The 22,087-nt window shown below is 41.8% G+C and overlaps 1 protein-coding gene and 2 non-coding genes across 3 annotated transcripts; 1 reads left to right on the top strand and 2 right to left on the bottom strand.

Moving 5' to 3' along the window:
• Positions 1-4,349: 4,349 nt before the first annotated feature.
• On the bottom strand, positions 4,350-4,664 carry LOC120249368. The gene has a single exon (XM_039257886.1). The coding sequence runs from the start codon at positions 4,662-4,664 to the stop codon at positions 4,350-4,352; it is 315 nt and encodes a 104-aa protein (XP_039113820.1).
• Positions 4,665-17,754: 13,090 nt separating this feature from the next.
• Positions 17,755-17,861, top strand: LOC120266882. Its single transcript, XR_005538301.1, has one exon. It is a non-coding gene; the product is annotated as a small nucleolar RNA R71 (small nucleolar RNA).
• Positions 17,862-20,710: 2,849 nt separating this feature from the next.
• Positions 20,711-20,816, bottom strand: LOC120268582. Its single transcript, XR_005538968.1, has one exon. It is a non-coding gene; the product is annotated as a small nucleolar RNA R71 (small nucleolar RNA).
• Positions 20,817-22,087: the final 1,271 nt, after the last annotated feature.

Here is a 22,087-nt window from a genome sequence, read left to right as displayed (position 1 = left end):
ATCTTCGAGGACATGTTGGAGGACACAATGGAAGTATTCATGGATGATTTCTCAATATTTTGTGACTCCATTGATGTCTACGTTTAGAATCTAGAGCATGTATCAAAAAGATATGAGGAAACTAATCTCGTACTTAGTTAGGAGAAGTGTCACTCTATATTCCATGAAGGTATAGGTTTGGGGCATATAATTTTGAGAAAGGGGATCAGGTGGATAAAGCCAAGATAACTACCATTGAGAAGCTTCCCTCTTCCACATCGGTGAAAGCAATTCAAAGTTTCTTGGGACATGTAGGTTTTTACAGGAGCTTCATCAAGGACTTCTCCAAGATTGCTAGACCTCTGACAAAGCTTCTAGAGAAAGATGCATGATGTGAAGATTTGTAAGTGCACGGGGTCATCAAGTAATACTCTATGTGTGACATAGGGGTCATATTCCATGGGGCCAAGAAGCTACTATTACTTTTCTTTTGTCTATTTCCTAGTCTAACACTTTGACAGATGAATAATAATTATAAAAAGAGAAAGAACTAACTAGAATGAAATCCGGACTACTACTACTACTACTACACACAATTGGCATTCAAGGGAGGATCAAACACAGAAAGGGATGCTTTGGACAACGAATCCCCCTAGGGTTGTCATTAGATCCTGAATTTAGGATGAAATGTAGGTAATCCCCCTAGGGTTGCCAAGTGATTCCTAAAGTAGGTAATCCCGAATCCATCGTGATTATCCTTAATCCAATACAAGTATTAGTTCAGAATCTCTTCCGACCAAATCCTCCTATGATTGTATTGAGTGTCAGGAAATCTATAATTAGGGTCAAACACACATTTAGGTTCATCTATAATTGTTGGAGAGGTACCAAATACCCGAATCCCTAGGTGTATTGGTACATCATCCCTTTTAATCAGTCTAATACAAGGGTGCATCCAATGCATCCAAGTACAACATAGAATTTGAACGACAAAGTTCTCATGCAATCCAAAACATTAAAAAACACATAGCAAGTACCACAAACTACAAGATTCCATAAAAGAAATACAACATTCAATAATATATCAACAAGGATGATCATCCAAGTTACAAACAAGAAAACCTAGAGTTCATCATGTCCAAACAACAAATAAGTTAATTCCTCATGAAAGAGGAACACTCATACAACTCCAAGGAACAAATAAACAATAAAAGAATCAAGAAATACTCCCTCTAGATTTAGATCTCCATGGATGGTGAAGATCTTCAAGGTTTGAAGAGATCTCCCCTTAAACAATGCTTTGATGCCTTGGATCTTCTCCCTATCTCCTTTTGCGATGTTTGCCTCTCTCTTGGTGAAGCTTTGCATAGTATATCACTGGAAATCACAGGTGAGAAAGGTGGGGTTGCGGCCCTAAAGACCGAAGAAGAAGAAGATCCCTTCTTTACCCTAAAAATCCCTATTAAAGGTCTTTTCAGAAAAGCTTCATGGTCTGATTCATGGGTGTGAAGGAACCCGTAAGAGTCTAAGGATTTATGCCAAACTTTTCGTGAATGCTACAGTAATGGCTACAATAAACTGCGCATTCTTTAGCCGGTTTGCAGGTGACACGTCCGAATATGCGTGTAAACTGCAAGTGCACGGGTGTCAAAGTAATAAAATACCCGGTGAGTCGGGCAGTCGAATCCACAGGGAACAGGGCTACTAGTACTAACTTCTTCTCTGCTTTCTAACCTAATGATAAATGGAAAGGTGTGGTGATCTAATGTGCGAAGAAAAGAATACCGGAGATGAATATGCAAGGGTTAAATGGATGGAGATCTCAATCAGTAAAAGTGGGGTATTCGGGCAATGCTCCCCATAGGATTCAAGTATTAGGTATCGGATAAGCAAAGTATTTCTATGAAGAGTAAGTTAAGTGGTGGAAATCCAAATATAATCGGATCCGACCTCCCGATCACTGATACTAGTCCCCTACGAGGTCCCGGTGGAGAAATCGCTCAATCTCAACACCTCTCACCACATATGACCGCAAAGCACTCTAGGGATTCCAAGAGGTGTATCTGATTCCTAAAGATTGATCCAACCCTAATTCCCGGCGAAGGATCCTAACCCCCTACAAGGTCTCGGCGGAGAAATATCTCAATCTCACGCCTCACACCAAATATGGTTGCATAGAGCTTAGGGAACGGAGATAGAATACACCAATCGAGGGGAAAGGGAATGCTTACTATCTCATGACTCGCCCTCTCAACCCTCTTCAATCTTGAGATTCTAACCCTAATGGAGACCTCTCTCTCACCAAGGTAACAAATCATGCAAACCAAATAACCAAAAGATCAATAAGGCAAACAAGCATTAGACAATCAATATTAAAACTTAATCAAACTCGGATTAAATAGAAACACTAAGCAAATCCACAAAAGATGAGAATCCTAGGGTTCACAAGCCCAAATACCCTCTAGGGTTTTAGCTCTCCATGGAGCAACATACAAAACACACCATCAATGAATGAAAGTACATTAAAACCATAGAAATAAATCCCCTTATATATGAACTGATGACCTTCATGGAGAGCTTCGACGCCTTGAAGGACCCACTCCGAAGCTAGGTTCACCGGTGGCTTCCTTGATGCTATGACGGAGGAGGAATCGATCAAAGTTGGTGACGAAGCGCCTCCAAAGCCGCAAAGACCTCCTCTCCAAACCCTAGCCGTCTCACCCCTCAAGAGCCGCACAAAAGATGAGAAAGAATAGGGCAAAACGGTTATTTATAGGCCTTAGATCACGCCTGTCACGTGCCCTCACGCGGCCATGTGGATTTTCTAGGGCCTTAGATCGCGCCTGTTAAGTGCCCTCACGGCTATTTATAGGGCAAAATGACAGTAAAATTGCTACAATACTTTTCACAAAACGCGGTCCAAACACTCTTCTCTTGAGGCCACATATCCGGGCACACGTCCATGTGGTAGGCTATAAAACTTTTCTTCATCAACGTATCTTTGAGAGGTCTTGCAATATTCACAAAGAGAAGGAACATGAAGATGTAGCTGCCTTTGTGCCCTTCCAACTAGTGAATTGACTTGAATCTTCTTGGAAGTTGGCACACATCTCCACGTTTATGAACTCCTCTCGTGTCTTGGTCCTTGAATTGAACAAGAACTCCCAACATTGTGTCTTTATAGCCTATCTTTGCTTCCTTTTTACTCTTCAAGGCATTCACAACCTATATGCATAAATGAACACCAAATACACAATATGAGACATAAACCATAGTAAAAATAATGATCAATGCATGTAAAACATATATAAAAATATGTCTACTCAAGCACTTATCAGCAGGCGTCTTCACGGCCGTCAGAAAACCCGTCAACAAAACTTGAGACTTTACCATTTCCTAACTCATTTGTGCTACAATGTCTGCTATTGTGTCATTGAGATCACTTAGGCATCCTTGAGGCCTGTAACATGAATAAGACCAATTAAACAACAAAAATAGCATCAAATCATCAATTTATACATTAATAGTATAATAATTATATGTATAGAATATGCCCATTTAGGCGTTTGTCATCCAGCTTCTTGTGAGGAACCCTATTAAGAATAAAACAAGCTGAAAACACGGTTTCCCTCACATGTTATCAAATAACTAAGAACTTAACAACATGGCAATAATCATTTTCTTTAAAGTTCTATTTTTACGTTCTACTATGTCATTTTGTTGTGGTGTGTATGGTGCACTAGTTTAATGTATGATGCCATGCAATTCATAAAATTCTTTAAGAAAATATGTACCATACTCACCACCTCTATCGGACCTTATTCTTTTTATCTTTCTATCTAATTGGTTTCCAACTTCTAATTTATATTTTAAAACATTTTAGCAACCTCATTTTTCTTATTTTAAAAGGTAAATTATTGTGTACCTGGAAAAATCATCTACAAAAGAGATATAGTATTTTTTGCAGCAACTAAAAAGAATAAAAACTTAAAAACAAACGTGAAGACACTTGCGTTGCCTCTCAAGAAGCACCTGTTTAACGTCACTAGCTTAACGTACCTTGTAGCACTCACGAGGGATCATAAATTCAGTTTCCCCAAAATTTCCTCCACCCTGAAGACATGAGTAGGGGTTCATGTATCAATCAAGCAAACTTCCCCCTCACTTAAATAAAAAAGATACATGCGAACCCTAGGGGAGGTCGGTGGGTTAATGCTCTTCTTAATTGCGATAACATGCTTCCACCGCTTCTTGGTCCGAGAGACCCTATGATTGACTAAATCCAGCTCCTCCTCAGACTCTACAATATGACTTTGAGGGTGAAGCTCCTCCACGACCCCATCAGGCGGTTCTTCATCATCTAGTAACTCCTACAAATCATCCTTCATCCATGTGTCCTGCACAAAATCAGAAACACAACCATCAATAACATCCAAAGCATAGCATGTGTCATCACCGTCCATGGAGTGGCGCATGGCATCTTTCAACTTGAACACCACTTCTTCATCACCCACTCTTAACACCATTTTACCATCTTTAACATCAATCAATGCTTGTGAAGTGGCCAAAGATGGACACCCAAGTATCAAGGGAACCTCGGCCCTGTCATCTAAATCCAAAGTAATAAAATCTACTAGAAAGATAAATTTTTCCACCTTGACTAACACATCTTCAATGATACCCATGGGGTGACTAACTGAATGATCGGTAAGCTATAGAGTCATCTTTGTGGCTTAAGCTAACCAAGCCCGAACTTTTGAAAAATTTTATAGGGCATCAAGATGATTGACACAACCCTTGCATGTGCGTACCGCAAGTAAAAGAGTTGTCGAAGTAATAAAATACCCCGATGAGTGGCTAGTCGAATCCACAGGGAATAGATGTTTAGAAACAAGAAATATTGCAATTTAGCTATAGTAAAAACCAATTCGTGGTGTTCATTCAAAATATTATTGCAAATAAAAGTAAAAGAGGAAAGAGAAAGCAAGAAGAATAAAGAGAAATAATCGATGGTAAAATTGGGATACTTGGACAATGCTCACCCTAGGACTATTGTTTCAAGTGCAAGACCAATATTATGCTTCCTAATTGAAGTTTAATGAGTCATGGAAATCCAAAGACAGAAGGTCCCAAACCTAAGGTTAACCGTGACTAACCCTCTATAATATGCCCCGGCGGAAAGGAATACTCTCAACACTTCACACTGTGTGGGATTGCTTGAGGTTCTAGGGACTCCAAGTGATAAACCCTATTCCCTAATTTAGATCTAACCCTTTGGTCCAAGCAAAAGATCCCTAATCATAATTAAGCCCTAGCACTAAGGATAACTCAACACTTCACTTTGTCACTCATGCAACTAAGTCCTAGTAGAGAAGGTCTCTTAGCACTTCACTCTATTATGATCGCAAAGAGCTCTTGGAACATGGAGGTAGGATAAATCACGTCGGAAGGGAAAGGGGACATTCCGCTAGATCTTGATTCATCCTCTCAACCCTTTTCAACCTTGCTAAGTCTAACCCTAATGAAGTGTCACTCAATCAAAAGGATTACCTAGATAGATTTTCAACCCTACTGTCATTCTAAGGGAAAATCAATTCAGTAAACACACAAGAATGAAACTCAATTAAAACATAAATTAAAGAAGCATAATAGAAGTCAATGAAACAAAATCATCCTAAGGTTTACAAGTCCAAGCACCCACTAGGGGTCTAGCTCTCCATGGAGCAATGCAAAATCAAAGATGAAATTAAAAATAAATACAAGTAATTCATTCCTTCATCCCAAGACCTATTTGCCTGTACAATAAAAAACAAATACCCAAAGTAGCATCGATTTATACCAAAATATATACAAAAAGACAAGCAAGTCATATAATAAGGTATGTAAAATGTCTATATAAAATGCACTCATCAAATACCCCCACACTTGAACACTTTCTTGTCCTTAAGCAAAACAATCAAAACCAAAGATTAAGAAGATAAGTGCATGACCTCTGACCTCATAAAAATAGGAAATTCAAAGGCAACCAAGGCGACTAAGAGTTAGCGTGTGTTCAGCCGATCAGAAAGACTAGATTCACCTGTATTTCATAATCCCCGTGCATGTGTGAATTACCCTAAGTATATGCCCTATATACCAACGGGAGACTTACCTAATAAGACCTTATTTACACAGAAAACAAGTGGGTAGTAGCTTCATGCACCTTAGAGGTAGCCGTTTCTCCAGGTAGGCCATCAAGTGGACATTGGTAATACCCAAGATCTGAATACTCAAGATCAGCTTTCACGCTTCATAGAGTGATAGCTCTTTCTACCATCTTTTGGACAAAACTATTTACAAAATATCGGTTGGGATTCTTTTGAATACAACTTTCTGAGGATGGAATAAAAATCACAAAGGCTAACTTTATTTATTTACTTATTTTTACCACAAGGAAATAAACACAACAAACTTGGTCTAAAGGCTAAAGTCTTTTCTAGGTACAAGTAAAACCACAGATAGGGTAAGGTGCATAAAAAGAGGTTTTCGGGACATGATTGAATTAGCAAATAAGTTCAACAAAAATAAACACCAACTCTAGTGTTACCCTTAGCCTCATAGATCCCTATATAATAAATCATAGGTCGTCATAAGTCATGCATCATCACAATTAATACAAAAAGTAAAACTCTCACCCACACTTAAATCATAGTGTCCTCAATATACAAAAATGCAAGAGTGAAAAATAAATTGAGGATACATTAAATTGGGGAGAAGTTTTAGGGACTTTCCTAATCACATGAAGTGATGTGGTCACTCTTAATGTGTGGGCTCCATGTTCCAATATAGCTTACCTCCTGAAAAGCAAAAAGGGTGTACAACTGAAGAATGAGAAAATAAAAATAAGAAAAATAATAAAATAAAATATAGAAAATGATAGAAATGACTGATGGTGCTCATAAGTTGTTGTTCTTGGTAGAGTCCTCCAAGTTGTCACTCTTTGTGGAGTCCTCCTCATCCCTAAGGGTTAATGTGCTAATCCCTACATGATGATCTTCATTGATAAGCTATCTTGTACTAAAAAGAATTAAAATATGTCACAATTTCCAGGAAATAAGGGAAACAAGGGAGATAAGGGTGTGCTTTTTATAAAGCACATCCATGCTTTTTAGGGGAAACATGCCTGTGCTTTTTACAAATCACACCCTCATTTTTCAGTTCTGCAAAGTGCATGCATATAAACATAGCCCTGCTCTACCCATGCTTAGCTGAGGAAACTCTTTAGACCTCAATTTAACATCATTTCAAAGATCTAAATGCTTGGCGTATGACCTTAACAGTTAATAAAATAAATATACAATAGAAATGCTTATAAACCCAGAGAATCGAATAAGGAATTAATTAGGAGCACCACCAACTAATCAAAGAAACTCAAAGAAAACAACTAGACTAAACTAAGAAAACATGAGGAAAGCAAAAACAACCAAAGCTTGGGTTGCCTCCTAAGAAGTGCTTGTTTAACGTCACTAGCTTGACATACCTGAATTTACCTTAGGGAGGTTTGAAAAGAGTGTGCTCTTCCCAGCTACTCCGATTACATCACAAACTTACTTGACGAGAAGAGTATATGTCAGAGGCTTCAACCACCAAATTTTAGGCCTCCAAGGGAACAATTTGGGTTGGGAATTGTCCTGGCTCAGTACAGGCATATGTGGGTCTTTAGATAGCTTAAGTTTCTAACCCACATTTTCCTAATTCCCAACATCTTCTTTTTGCCCTGGATGAGTTGATCACTCTCACAAGAAGTTGTGTGTTCCACTGCTTTGGAGTTTGTTTCTTCTTCAAATATTTTAGCTTAAACAAAAATATGTTTCTTCCAGCTATAACTTGCATAGTTACCTTCAAAAAATGAAAAATGTGTGAGCTTATTGACAAATTCCTTGAGGAGTTCATGAATACGAAGATGTGTGCCAACCTCTAAGGAGATTCAAGTCAATTCACTAGTTGAAAGGGCACAAATGTAGTCACATCTTTATGTTCTTTCTATTTGTGAAGATTGCAAGATCTCTTGAAGACACGTCGATGAAGAAAAGTCTTATAGCCTACCACATGAGTGAGGTGTTGAGATTGAGCAATTTCTCCACCGAGACCTTATAGGGGACTAGTACCGGTTGCTTGGAGAAAAGGACCGGTTGTTCTTGGATTACCTCGACTCATTACACTCAGTTTAGAGTTATTTAGCAAATCTTGGAATTCATGGAAGATCCTAGGGGGATCATCGCCTGAGTACCTCATCTTTAGTGATTGAGAACTCCTTTACTCTATTTCCTTGCTTGTTTGCTTTCTTATTAACTTTTCTTGTAATTAGTTCACTCCATCACATTCAACGATTTTGACTAGATAACTGAGAAGTGGTTAATACTAATACTTCCATTCCCTGTGGATTTGACTACCCACTCACTAAGGTAATTATTACATCGACACCCGTGCACTTGGGGTTTACACGCAACGCGAGCGCATGCCAAGTTTTTGGCACCGTTGCCGGGGAACATGATATTAGAATCACTAGGACTTGGTTACTTTAGTCATTCACATTTTCATTTACTTTTCTACTTCATATTTCTCTCTTTCACCGTTCTCACTGTTCCTTTCATTGATTTCGGCTACAGGTTATGACCCAAGGGAACCCTTCGACATTGGTTGAAGAGGATCCTGAAATTGAGTAAAGACTTCGTGGAAGGGGCAACGAACCTGCGCAGGAATAGAATTTTCTAGCTGAAATAGAGGTTGAAAAATCTGAAAATATGGTAGAACAAGGATGGAAACAAAGGACACTTTCAGATTTCGCTAGACCTACAATTCGTGGGACACTGACACGTCTGTATATGCGTGTGCACCGCAAGTGCATGGGTGTCAAAGTAATAATCCCAGATGAGTAGATATCGTATCCACAGAGAGTAGGGAATAAAGATACTTAAGTTGTTTCTTAACTAATGTGGAAGATGAATAGTGATAAGTGTGACAAAATATGAAATAACGATAATAAAAACAACAAGATAGAGGGCACAAGTAAAGGAGAAGGTAAGGCAATTGATAAAGATGGGGTACCCGGATATTGATCCCCCTAGGACAATCGTTTTAAGTGCAAGAACCCTCTATTATACTTCCTAATTAATGCAACAATGAGTCGTGAAAATCCTTAATTACATGATCCCAAATCTAAGGTGAACCATGCCTAACTCTATACATGTCCTGGAGGAGAGATTGAATAACCTCTCAACCTCGCACTCGCATAGAATTGCAATGAGCTCTAGGGATTCCAAGTGATAAACCCTATTCCTATGTATAGACCTAACCCTTTGGTCCATGTGAAAGATCCTTAGCCACAATTAAGCCCTAGGTGCTAAAATCATTTCAACGCTTCACTCCATTACATTCGCAACTAAGCCCCAGCGGAAGGTCATCCCTTAGCACATTCACTCTACTATGGCCACAAAGAACTCTTGGAATGTGGAGGTAGGATAGATCACACCGGAGGGGAAAGGGGACGCTCCGCTATCTCTCGACTCACCCTCTCAACCCTCTCCAATCTAGCTTTGTCTAACTCTCATTGTGTGTCACTCACTCACAAGAGTTACTAAGAAGAACTCTCAACCCTAGTGTCACTCTAGGGGAGTATTCATACAATCAAGTCTCCAAGATTGGAACTCACAATAAACATCAATTAATTGAAAGAATAATAAAGAGGTTCAATGAAACGAATACATCATAGGGTTCACAAATACCCAAGTACCACTAGGGGTTTAGCTCTCCATGGAGCTAGATACAATCAATGAAATCAAATGTAAAAACAAAGCATACATAGAAAATCCCCTCGTTAGTCGTGGTGATGGTCTTGTGGAGAGTCCTCTACTCGTCGCAAGGGTCCTTTTGTCCGGCATAGGATACACCTCGCCGGATCGGTGCCGATGAAAGCTCTCCCACTAAACTTGTTCCAAATGTCGCGCGATGTCGGAGCCGTAGAACCTCTCCAAAGCCCTAGCCAATACATCTCAAAACCCTAGCCGTCGTCCACTCTCAAGTTGGGGAAAAGATGGAGAAAAGAATGCTGAAATCAGGGCTGAAATCAGCTTTTAAAGGGTTGGAATCGGGAATCCACATGCCCATGTGGACGTCCCTATGGATTTTTCAAATGGGCGTGTGGAATTTCCACACGCCCGTGTGGATCTCTCGCTTTTCTTTCGCTTTTCTCGGAAGGTCGTACATGCGTTACCTGCAGATATTTTTTTGCTAAAGTGTTTTTCTACAATACCACCTCTCGATAGAACGGCATGAAATACTCCCAAATCCATACTTTCATTGAGAGTAGCATAAGCGGGCACACATTTACGTCGTGGATTGCCTTGCTTCTTTAATAACGGACATGTTGGTAGAGATCTTGTTCTATATACACAAGTCGGAATGCTTGAATGTGACTGCCCTTGTGTCCCTCCAAATAGTTGTGCTAACTCGAGTACGAGGAGGTTGGCACACATTCCTGCATCTAAAATCTAACCTATGTCTTCACGTTTGAACCTTAGCAAGATTTCCTCAAAATTATTGCATTACGACCCACATTGGCTTCTTTCTCTCATAATCGGCCTCACAACCCTACCTGCATGAAAGTAACATAAATACACCCATATTAGCATTAAAACCCGAGAAATGTAATGCTCAACACAAGGAAAGAACGCTTCGCATTCTTATCGCACAAGCTCTTATCAAACTCCCCCACACTTAAGCTTTTGCTTGTCCTCAAGCAAAAAGTAAAACATTATGAGCATGGATGAAGGAAATATTGGAAGTGCTTGGCCTTAGGCTCACCAAAGCATACAAAGAGGGCATTCTACAAGTAAGGGAAATTTCCACACTAAATACAAAAAATCAATGCTCTAGCTAAAAACTTGAATCAAACAAACCCGAAATCGTGTAAGTGTGTGAACTCACTCAAAACAACCCAAGTATACTCCTCACTGTTCTAAGTATAAGGGACTTATTTATCTACAAAAAGTAACAAAAATTTCAAAAATGGTAGTAGCTTCACACATCCTCTAAGGTGGCTTTCACACTTTCGAGGTGGTAGCTCTTTCTACCGGAGTGGCAGCTTTTACTCATCCTATGAGATAGCTCTTTCTCTCATTAGGGCATATGATAAGTGCTTGTGTGATATGGATGCGAAGCGTTCATTCCTTATGTTGAGCATTACTTTTCTCAGGGTTTTACATTAATATATGTGTTTTTATGTTACTTTTATGCAGGTAGGGTTGTGAGGCCAAGTATGAAGAAAAGAAGCCAATGTGGATTACAATGCATCGATTTTAGTGGAAATCTTGCTAAGGTTCAAATGTGAAGACATAGGTCGATGTGAGATGCTAGAGTGTGTGCCAACCTCCTCGTATTCGAGTTGGCACATCCATTTGGAGGAGCACAAAGGCAGTCACACTCGGGCATTCCGACTTATGCACATAGAACAAGAGCTTAACCAACGTGCCTATCATTGAAGATGCAAGTGATCCACGATGTGAACGTGTGCCCATTTGCATTACTTCGATGAAAGTATGGATTCGGGAAGCTATTTAGGCCGGATACTGCAGCAGAGCACTATAGGCACAAGACATAAAGTAATGTAGCAGCACTGTTCACAGCCGGCCGAGAAAACAGGAGTTCAGAGGATCCACACGGGCGTGTGGAAATTATCCACGCCCGTGTGGAAATTCCCCACGGGCGCGTGAAGCATCCACACCCGTGTAGTTTCCCGATTCTAGCCCTATTTAAAAGCCGAATCAGCCCCGATTTTAGTATTCTTTTCTCCATCTTTTTCCCCAACTTGAGAGAGTGCTTCAGCTAGGGTTTCGAGGGGTATTGGCCAAGGTTTTGGAGAGATTCACGGCTCTGACATCGTCATTCCTTAGGAAGAAGGTTGGTAGGGGAGCTTCCGTCGAGGCGTATCCTATACCGGACGAGGGAATCCTTGGAAGACGTGTAGAGGACTTTCCACAAGACCATTGACACGACTATCGAGGGGTTTTTTTTTATGGATTAATTGCTTTTATATTCTATTTCTTTGATTGTACTTAGCTCCATGGAGAGCTAAACCCCTAGTAGGTACTCGGGTATTGTGAACCCTAGGATGTATTTGTTTCTTTGAACCTCTTTATTATGCTTTCAATAAATTGATGTTTATTGTGAGTTCCAACCTTCAATGCTTGATTGTATGAGAATTTCCCCTAGAGTGACACTAGGGTTAAGAGTTCTTGTTGGTAACCTTGTGAGTGAGTGACACACCACGAGCGTTAGACAAAGCTAGGTTGGAGAGGGTTGAGAGGGTGAGTCGAGAGGTACAGGAGCGTCCCCTTTCCCCTCTGGTGTGATAGATTCTACCTCCATTCCTCGAGTTCTTTGCGGCTATAATAGAGTGAATGGTCTAAGGGATGAACTTCCGCTGGGGCTTAGTTGCGCGTGCAACGGAGTGAAGCATTGAGGTGATCTTTGTATCTAGGGCTCAATTATGGTTAGGGACCTTCCCCCTGGACCAAAGTGTTAGGTCTATAATAAGGAAAAGATTTATCACTTGGAATCCCTAGAGTTCATTGCAACTCTATGCGAGTGCGAGGTGTTGAGATTGTTCGATTTCTCCTCCGGGACATGTATAGAGTTAGGCATAGTTGACCTTAGATTTCGGACTATGTAATTAAGGATTTCCATGACTCACCATTGCATTTATTAGGAAGCATAATAGAGGATTCTTGCACTTGAAACAATTATCCTATGCGGAACATTATCCGGGTAACCCATCTTTGTCGATTGCCTTACCCCCTTCTTTACTTTTGCTCTCTTTCTTGTTGTTTTTACTGTTGGGAATTGAATCATTATCACACTTATCATCATTGATCTTTTACATAGCTAAGAATCGAATTAAGTATTTTTATTCCCTACTCCCTGTGGATTCGATACCCGCTCACCCGAGATTATTATTTTGACAAACCCATGCACTTGCGGGATATACGCAAGGGGACCTTGTCAGCATAACTAGTATCCGACTTATGAGAGTAGCTTCATACTTCATAGGTGGTTGCTCTTTCCACCCAACAAGCACAAATAAGCTCACACGGCCAAGTGCCGAAACACCTTGCCCATGCCCATGACAAAGTCTCAATTCCCATGATGACAAGACCATCTGCAAGCATACATGACTGGGTTTAATAAAGCTCAATAAAAATAAAACAACTCGAGTATATAAAAGATGAAGCAATGAATACAACTCGAGATAGCGAAATAAAAGATAAACTCAAAAAGGGGAGTCCTTTCTGAGTGTACAAGTCCAAAATAAAATGCGGAAGTAAAAGACGAGTAAAATAAAATCAAGTGTCAATGTCGTCCTCTGGCTCTACTGCTGCTAAAGTACATGGTGGGTCAATTGGTATCGAAATAAGGGATGGAGGTGCCGGAGAAGCTGAGGGGGCCTGATAAGTCCTTGGCCGTAGGATAAATGATGAGCTGACATCTCGCTCTAAGATCTTCTGTAATGTGTCAAAATGTGCCATGAACTCTGTGTACTGTGTGGCCTGCGCAGCCCTAATATCGGCAATCTCTGCTCGGGCCTCTGCTACCTCTGTCCATATCACCCCCACAGCACTCTCGAGCCTCTCAAAGTGATCCTGGGCTCGAGATGGTGAAAACATGCGCACGAGGTGTGGGTCCTCTGTCACTGGAGGTGCCTCAGTCTCCATAGGTGCTGACTGAGGCTCGGGGGCAGGCTGGGAAGCCTTGGCATCATCACCATCCTCCTCGGCTATCTCTGGGGACGGTAGAACCAGAGCATAAACCCCCGTCCGAACCCTACAAACCATGCCCATCAATCTCATCGTCTCCAGGCTCAGGGGCGCAGGTATACTCTTCTTCTCGGCCCTGCGAATCACGCCCAAAAAACCCATACCCATAGCTAATCTCGTAATGTATGGACCCGAGAAGATCACTGCCAATTTAGCATACTGGCCCAGATGTCGAATGTACTCAGTGATGATGTGCCCTAGATGGATCGGTATGCGCTGCATCATCGAATACAAGTACAAAAGCTCCTGCCGGCTCAGAACGCCAGTGCTATCACCACGGCCATTCACCGACCTGGTCATGATGGCATGTAGATATCGATACGTAGGTCAGGAAAGGCACGTGGCCTTGGACACCCCCGGCTCATACTGGTCCTGACCACATAATGCTCTGTAAGCTCTCTGCGGGGTCAAGGCTCCAGGATAATCTGTCGGTAACTGAGCATACTCCTCAGTGTCTGTAAATACCTCCTTGTACAAGCCAAACCGAATTGAAAACTGAGTGATACTCAGACTATAGTGATGTCCAAGTGCTCTTAACTGAACTACGTCGAGGTCGTCGAATCTCACATGGGATCTGTCGAACTTGAATGACGACAGAACCTCCAATGTAAGCTCCCGGATGGCTGGCTCTCTAATCGACAATAACTGCCTCCAACCACCCACTGAAACGAGATCCTCGACCTCATCAGCGAACTCATCCCCCTGCTGTAAATCTCTCAATATACTCGTGTCCAAGAACCGAGTCTGTCCGAACCGAAGTCTCGATAGACGCTCAAAATGAGCCTGATGCTTGGGAATAGTGAATCTCATGCTCTCGGACTCAAGAGATGACTCACGCGGTCACTTATCAGCTTGCTTCTTTGACCTGGGTTCCATAATCTGCAAAATTAAAAAGAAAATCGATCAAACAAGTTAATTAAGCATAGCTGCAGAAATCCACACGGTCGTGCAGAATTTTCATACGCCCGTATGGATCCACGCACGGCCACGCCTCAAACTCCACAAATGCACCATTATAACGCCTCTCCTTCGTTCAAAATATAAATAATCATTCTAATTGAAGAAACAAAGCATTATTGACTAGTTTCATAGATGAAAATCATGAATTTGTGAAGGAAATCAAAGATAGGGCTTACCGTAGAGTTGAGATGAGAAAGCTTTGAAAACGGCCGAAAAACCAAACAAAATCATTCCAAATTGGCGATACGAGGTCGGGAAACAATATAGAAGTGCTCTCAGACAAATGGAGGATATGAGGGTCAATGGAAACGATAATCCTTTTAAAAGGACTCGCGTCTCTTGGCATTCTGTACAATCGCACGGGCGAGCAGAAATTATCCACGCCCGTGTGTCTCCACGGGAAAGCCTTACAGGGCAGATGCTCGCCCCTGTGCGCTTTCGGGAAAGCACTCACTGCCTCTGAACGCAAATACACGGGCGTGTGGGAAATACCCACGCCCATGTGCCCGACCGACAGGGGCAGCCGCACGCCCCTGTGGTATCTCTGGACATCCAAGAAAATTTGCTAAGTGTTCCGCACGCCCGTGTGGAAATTCCGCACGGCCGTGGACAATCACAAGCACAACTCACAGGGGCAAACGCACGCCCCTGTGACTTCTCGGGATGGAGATAGCTCATATGCAGAGATTTGCACGGGCGTGCGGAACTTAACCACGCCCATGCGATTTTCACAAGGTCGCCCACAGTGGCGAGTCCACGCCCATGTGTGCTTTCAGCATAATCTGCCAATCTCTGCAGGAATTCACACGCCCATGCGGAAATTACCCACGGGCGTGCGAGAATCGCATGGTCGTTCACAGGAGTGAGTCCACGCCCCTGTGCCTTCTCTGGATGAGCTCGCAATGTAAATTCACGGGCGTGCGGAAATTCCACACGCTTGTGCATTTTCTCTAGATGCCTTAGAAAATTCTGCAGGCTCTACAGAAAATTTCTGAACATGTTTACACACTCAGAGCTTGCCCTAATATGCAAATTTTACCAGTAAAAAACATGAGAAATAGCTCAAATGACCCAACTTCGCCAAATCCACGTGAAAACACACGATGATAATTCAAAACCCACAATAAAATCGCAGCATAAGTATATAAAAATCAAGATACCAACACTCAACACTTTATTCATGCACACACTAAACTACTAAACTACGGAAACAGTAAACACTTGGGTTGCCTCCAAAGAAGCGCTTGTTTAACATCACTTAGCTTGACGTACCTTGTCTTACCTCATGGGGGCTCATAGATGAAAGTTGCCCTCTTACCCATGGCTTGGAAGCACGATGAGCAAAGTCTCTTGAAGGTAGATGGGGAATTATCAGGCTTGGGACCACCTAGAAATGGTTCATCCAACTTCTTTGGTTCACGCACATCTCCAATAGCCTTGGAGCATTTTCAGTGCCGTCTCCTAGCTCTCTTCATCTTCCGGAGCATCTTCTTCAAGATCCCTGTGGTAGAAGGTAGTTCTTCCGTCGAACCAAGCATCATTACTTCTTCATTGTCCTCCTCTTGGTCGAATAAGCCTTCTTATGGATCCGGATTGAACATTTCCTGCATGTATTCATCAACAATCTCATCAGTAATGTCTAGAAAATACAAATTATCATTGAAATCAAGAGAATGCCGCATGGCTTCAGCAAGGCAGTATGTGAGCTTGTTATCTCCAACTCTTAAAGTTAGCTCTCTGTCATCCATGTCAATCAAGGCTTTGGAAGTCCACAAAAATGGCCTCACAAGTATCAAGGGTACATCCGCATCCTCATCGATGTCTAGCACCACAAAGTCTACAGGAAATATATACTTGTCCACCTTAACAAGCACATCTTCAATGATACCCCTCGGATGTCTCATCGTTCGATCCGCCAATTGAAAGTCATCCGAGTAGGCCTAGGCTCGCCCAAGCCTAGCTTTTGAAAGAAGGTGTATGGCATGACGTTGATACTGGCCCTTGAGTCTGCCAATGCCATTTCATCACCTAGTTTGCCAATATTACACGGAATAATGAAGCTTCCCGGGTCTTTCTTCTTGTTCGGCATGTTCTTTTGCAAAACCGCCGAGCAAGATGTATCTAAAATCATTGAAGCACTCTCCTCTAACTTCATCTTGTTGGTCAACAAGTCTTTCAAGAATTTTGCATACTTAGGCATTTGGGCCAATGCCTCAACAAAAGGAATATTAATGTGGAGTTGTTTGAACAAACTCAGGAATTCCGTGTACTGTTCATCCCCTTATTCATTCTTCAATCTAGAGGGATAAGGGATTCTTGGCTTCAAAGGTGGGGGTGCCGCCTCCTTCTCTTTGCTTTCTCCCTTCTCAACCTCTATAACCTCGGGTGCGTGTTCATTGGGCTTCTCACTCGGAAGCTTACCCTCAACCTCATGACCACTTCTCAAAGTGATCGCCTTCACATGCTCTCTAGGGTTTGTCTTGGTGTTACTCGGCAAGCTTCCTTGTGGCCTTTCTGATAAGGACTTCGCAATCTGCCTTACTTGATTTTCAAGATTATGCAATCTGCCTTACTTGATTTTCAAGATCATGCCATTACCCACAAAATCGACATTCTCAACCGAAGATGCATCACCAATAGAGATCGGGCAATCAGAGGGGCATGTCCTCCACCACACCCGTTGCAAGTAGTCACGGCCGCCACTCTATTCGAAGTTAGGAGATCTAACTTCTTACTCAATGATTCCACTTGAGCCGCCAATGAGGTTACTACATCTATCTCATGGAGACTGGCCACCTTTTCTTCTCCCTAGCATTCCATTGGTAGCTATTTAACCCCATTTCTTCAATTAATTGACGAGCCTTACCGGGGGTCTTGCTACCTAAGATACCTCCTGCTGCCGCATCTAAGAGTTGCCTTGTACTCGGATTCATAATAAAATGTCTGAACATTCATCCACTCCAAGAATCCATGTTGCGAGCACTTTCTCAGGAGCTCCTTGAACCTTTCCCACATCTCAAATAGAGACTCCAATACCAATTGTACAAAGGATGAGATCTCATTCCTAAGCTTTGCAGATTTTCTGGGAGGGAAATAATGGCTAAAAAAAGTTTCTACCATCTCCTCCCATATGGTAATCGAGGCTCTAGCTAATGAGTGTAGCCACTACTTCGCTCTCCCCTTTAAGGAAAATGGGAAGGCTCTCAACTTGATGGCATCATCCGTCACCCCGTTTATCTTCATCATATCACACACCTTGAGAAAGTTCTCTATATGACTGTTCGGATCCTCATCAGCCAAACCATTAAACTATGTGGACTGCAATATGTGGATGAATGCCGGCTTCAGCTCAAAGTTCTGAGCTGTAATCGGGGGACGCACAATACTCGATTGTGTCCCCAATACTGAAGGTCTAGCATAATCGGATAATGTCCACTGCTGCTCATTCTGTTCTGCCATCTTTTCAGATTCTTCTACTTCCAAATCAGCTAGATTAGACTGTTCTTGCATAGGTTCTTTCCCTTTTCTTCTCAGTGTACGTTCAAGCTCAAGATCTCCTTCAATCACTATGGAGGGGTTCCCTCGGGTCATAACCAGGAGGTGCACCCAAAAAGAAAGAAAAAAAAATCAGAACGATGATAGAATAAGAAAATATGAAATAGAATGAATGAAAAGCTAAGAAAACAAAGTGCAAAGTATCTTTAAACGCCTACTCCCCGGCAACGGTGCCAAAAACTTGACACGTCCATATATGGGTGTAAACCGCAAGTGCACGGGTATCGAAGTAATAATCCCAGATGAGTAGGTATCGTATCCACAGAGAGTAGGGAATAAAGACACTTAAGTTGTTTCTTTACTAATGTGGAAGATAAATAGTGATAAGTGTGACAAAATATGAAATAGCGAAAAATAAAAACAATAAGATAGAGGGCACAAGTAAAGGAGAAGCTAAGGCAATCGATAAAGATGGGGTACCCGGATATTGATCCGCCTAGGACAATCATTTCAAGTGCAAGAACCCTCTATTATACTTCCTAATTGATGCAACAATGAGTCGTGAAAAATCCTTAATTACATGATCCCAAATCTAAGGTGAACCATGCCTAACTCTATACATGTCCCGGAGGAGAGATTGAATAACCTCTCAACCTCGCACTCACATAGAGTTGCAATGAGCTCTAGGGATTCCAAGTGATAAACCCTATTCCTATGTATAGACCTAACCCTTTTGTCCAGGTGAAAGATCCCTAGCCATAATTAAGCCCTAGGTGCTAAAATCACTTCAACGCTTCACTCTGTTGCACTCACAACTAAGCCCCAGCGGAAGGTCATCCCTTAGCCCATTCACTCTACTATAGCCACAAAGAATTCTTGGAATGTGGAGGTAGGATAGATCACACCGGAGGGGAAAGGGGACGCTCCGCTACCTCGCGACTAACTCTCTTAACCCTCTTCAATCTAGCTTTGTCTAACTCTCATGGTGTGTCACTCACTGACAAGAGTTACCAAGAAGAACTCTCAACCATAGTTTCACTCTAGGGTAGTATTCATACAGTCAAGTCTCCAAGATTGGAACTCACAATAAACATCAATTAATTGAAAGCAAAATAAAGAGGTTCAATTAAACGAATACATCTTAGGGTTCACAAATACCCAAGTACCCACTAGGGGTTTAGCTCTCCATGGAGCTAGATACAATTAATGAAATCGAATGTAAAAACAAAACATCCATAGAAAACCCCCTCATTAGTCATGGAGATGGTCTTGTGGAGAGTCCTCTACTCGTCGCAAGGGTCCCTTTGTCCGGCCTAGGATAAACCTCACCGGATCGGTGCCGACGAAAGCTCTCCCACTAACCTTCTTCCAAACGACACACGATGTCAGAGTCGTAGAACCTCTCCAAAGCGCTAGCCAATACCTCTCAAAAACCCTAGCCACCCTCTCTCAAGTTGGGGAAAAGATGGAGAAAAGAATGTTAAAATTGGGGCTGAAATAGGCTTTAAAGGGCTAGAATCGGGAATCCACACGCCCATGTGGGTGCCCCTGTGGTCCACACGCCCGTGTGGATTCTTTATTTTGTTGTTTTCTCAGCCGGCTGTAAACAGTGCTGCAGTAGTATTTTTGCTATAGTGTTTTCTACAATACCCTGCTACAGTATTGGTCTGAAATACTCCCGAATCCATACTTTCATCGAGGTAACGCAAACGGCACACATTTACGTTGTGGGTCGCCTTGCTTCTTTAATAACGAACATGTTGGTAGAGATCTTGTTCTATATGTACAAGTCGGAATGCTTGAATATGACTGCCCTTGCGCCCCTCCAAATAGTTGTGCTAGCTCGAGTACGAGGAGGTTGGCACACATTCCTGCATCTAGAACCCGACCTATATCTTCGCATTTGAACCTTAGTAAGATTTCCTCCAAATTAGTGCATTATGACCCATATTAGCTTTTTTCTCTCATAATTGGCCTCACAACCCTACCTGCATGAAAGTAACATAAATACACCCATATTAGCGTTAAAACCCGAGAAAAGTAATGTTTAACACAAGGAAAGAACGCTTCGCATTCTTATCGCACAAGCACTTATCAGACACAATCGAGCATTGTTAGGCCACCGATCGCAGCCTAGAATTATGAGTCAAAGCCGGGTTTCATTCAAACGGTTCAACAGCCCCCACAGTTTAATGGGTTAGCCGATGAAGATCCAAACAATCATATTGAGAATTTCCTTGAAGTATGCGACATGTTGAAGATTAATAGGGTTTCATATAACGCAATTCACTTGAGGGCTTTCCCATTATCATTGAAGGGAAGAGCCAAACAATGGCTTCATAAATTGCCAAGAGCTTCTATGACAACATGGAACGAAATGGTCGATGCTTTCCTTACAAGGTACTTCCCTCAGGGAAAATCGGCAAAGCTTCATAATCAGATATCTTCATTTATTCAGATGGAGCTCGAATCTTTATTTGAGACTTGGGAACGATTCAAGGACCTCTTGCGGAAGTGTCTATAACATGGGTTCCCCGAATGGATGGTAATTAACACATTTTACAATGGGTTGAACTCAAGTAACAAATTACTTCTTAATACCACCGCAGGGGGGACATTGGGAAACAAAACTCCTGAAGAAGCCAGACAATTGACTGAAGAAATGGGTTTGAATAGCTACCAATGGAATGCAAGAGAAAAAAAGAAAGTAGCCGGACTCCATGAGATCGATGCGATTACATCCTTGGCAGCCCAAGTAGAGACATTGAGCAAGAAATTGGATACTTTGACTTCATCAAAGGTAGCTGCAATCACAAGTTGTGATGGTTGCCGGGGTACGCATATGCCATCGGAATGTCCTATCTCAATTATGACTTCAGCCCCAGTTGAACAAGTAGATTTTGTGGGCAATTCAGGAAGAGGACAAGGTAACCCTTATAGAAACACCTGCAATGAAGGGTGGAGAAACCACCCAAATCTCTCATGAGGTAACCAAGGATAGCAAAAAGCTACTGCCCACTAAGATTTCAGCAAACACCTTCGATTTCGGAGAGAGTTTCAGAATTAGAAAGGGTTTTGTCAAAGTTCATTCAATCAAGCGACACAAGATTCCAAAACATAGAGGTAACAATCTGAAATCATACCGCTTCCTTGCACAATTTGGAAAATCAAGTAGGATAAATAATAAAGTCATTGGCAGAAAGGCCTCTAGGAAGCTTGCCAAGTAACACTGAGATTAACCCAAGAGAGCAAGTGAAGGCGATCACTTTAAGGAGTGGTCGAGAGCTTCAAGAAAAGGTCACTGCTGAGAACAACTCTAAAATTCTTCTAGCTAAAACCCCCATTGGGAAGAATGCTAAAATTCCTCAAGAAAAGCCGAAAGATAATGTGCAAGATAAGGAGAAGGGGCCAGCTGTGTCACCCCCTTCATACATTCCAAGAATTCCTTATCCGGCACGGTTGAAGAAAGACCAAGTTGATGAGCAAAATAAAAAATTTCTAGATCTTTTCAAGAAGTTACACATCACATTCGTTTGTTGAGGCGCTTGACAAGGTCCCCTTGCATATATCCCACAAGTGCACGGGTTTGTCGAACTAATAATCCCGGATGAGTGGGTATCGAATCCACAGGGAATACGGAATAAAAATACTTAATTCGATTCTTAGCTATGTGAAAGATCAATGATGATGAGTGTGACAATGATTCAATTCTCAACAATAAAAGCAACAAATAAGAGAGCAAAAGTAAAGAAGGGGATAAGGCAATCGATAAAGATGGGGTACCCGGATAATGCTCCACCTAG

The sequence above is a fragment of the Dioscorea cayenensis genome, chromosome 1 (genome assembly GCF_009730915.1).
Source record: "Dioscorea cayenensis subsp. rotundata cultivar TDr96_F1 chromosome 1, TDr96_F1_v2_PseudoChromosome.rev07_lg8_w22 25.fasta, whole genome shotgun sequence".
NCBI lineage: Eukaryota > Viridiplantae > Streptophyta > Magnoliopsida > Dioscoreales > Dioscoreaceae > Dioscorea > Dioscorea cayenensis.
The sequence above is the reverse complement of the archived record's forward strand: the minus strand, read 5'-3'. Positions and strand labels throughout refer to the sequence as shown.

Bases quoted from the DNA above. Each gene is read 5' to 3' on its own strand.
- LOC120249368 (XM_039257886.1), bottom strand. From the start codon at position 4,664: ATGGGTATCATTGAAGATGTGTTAGTCAAGGTGGAAAAATTTATCTTT.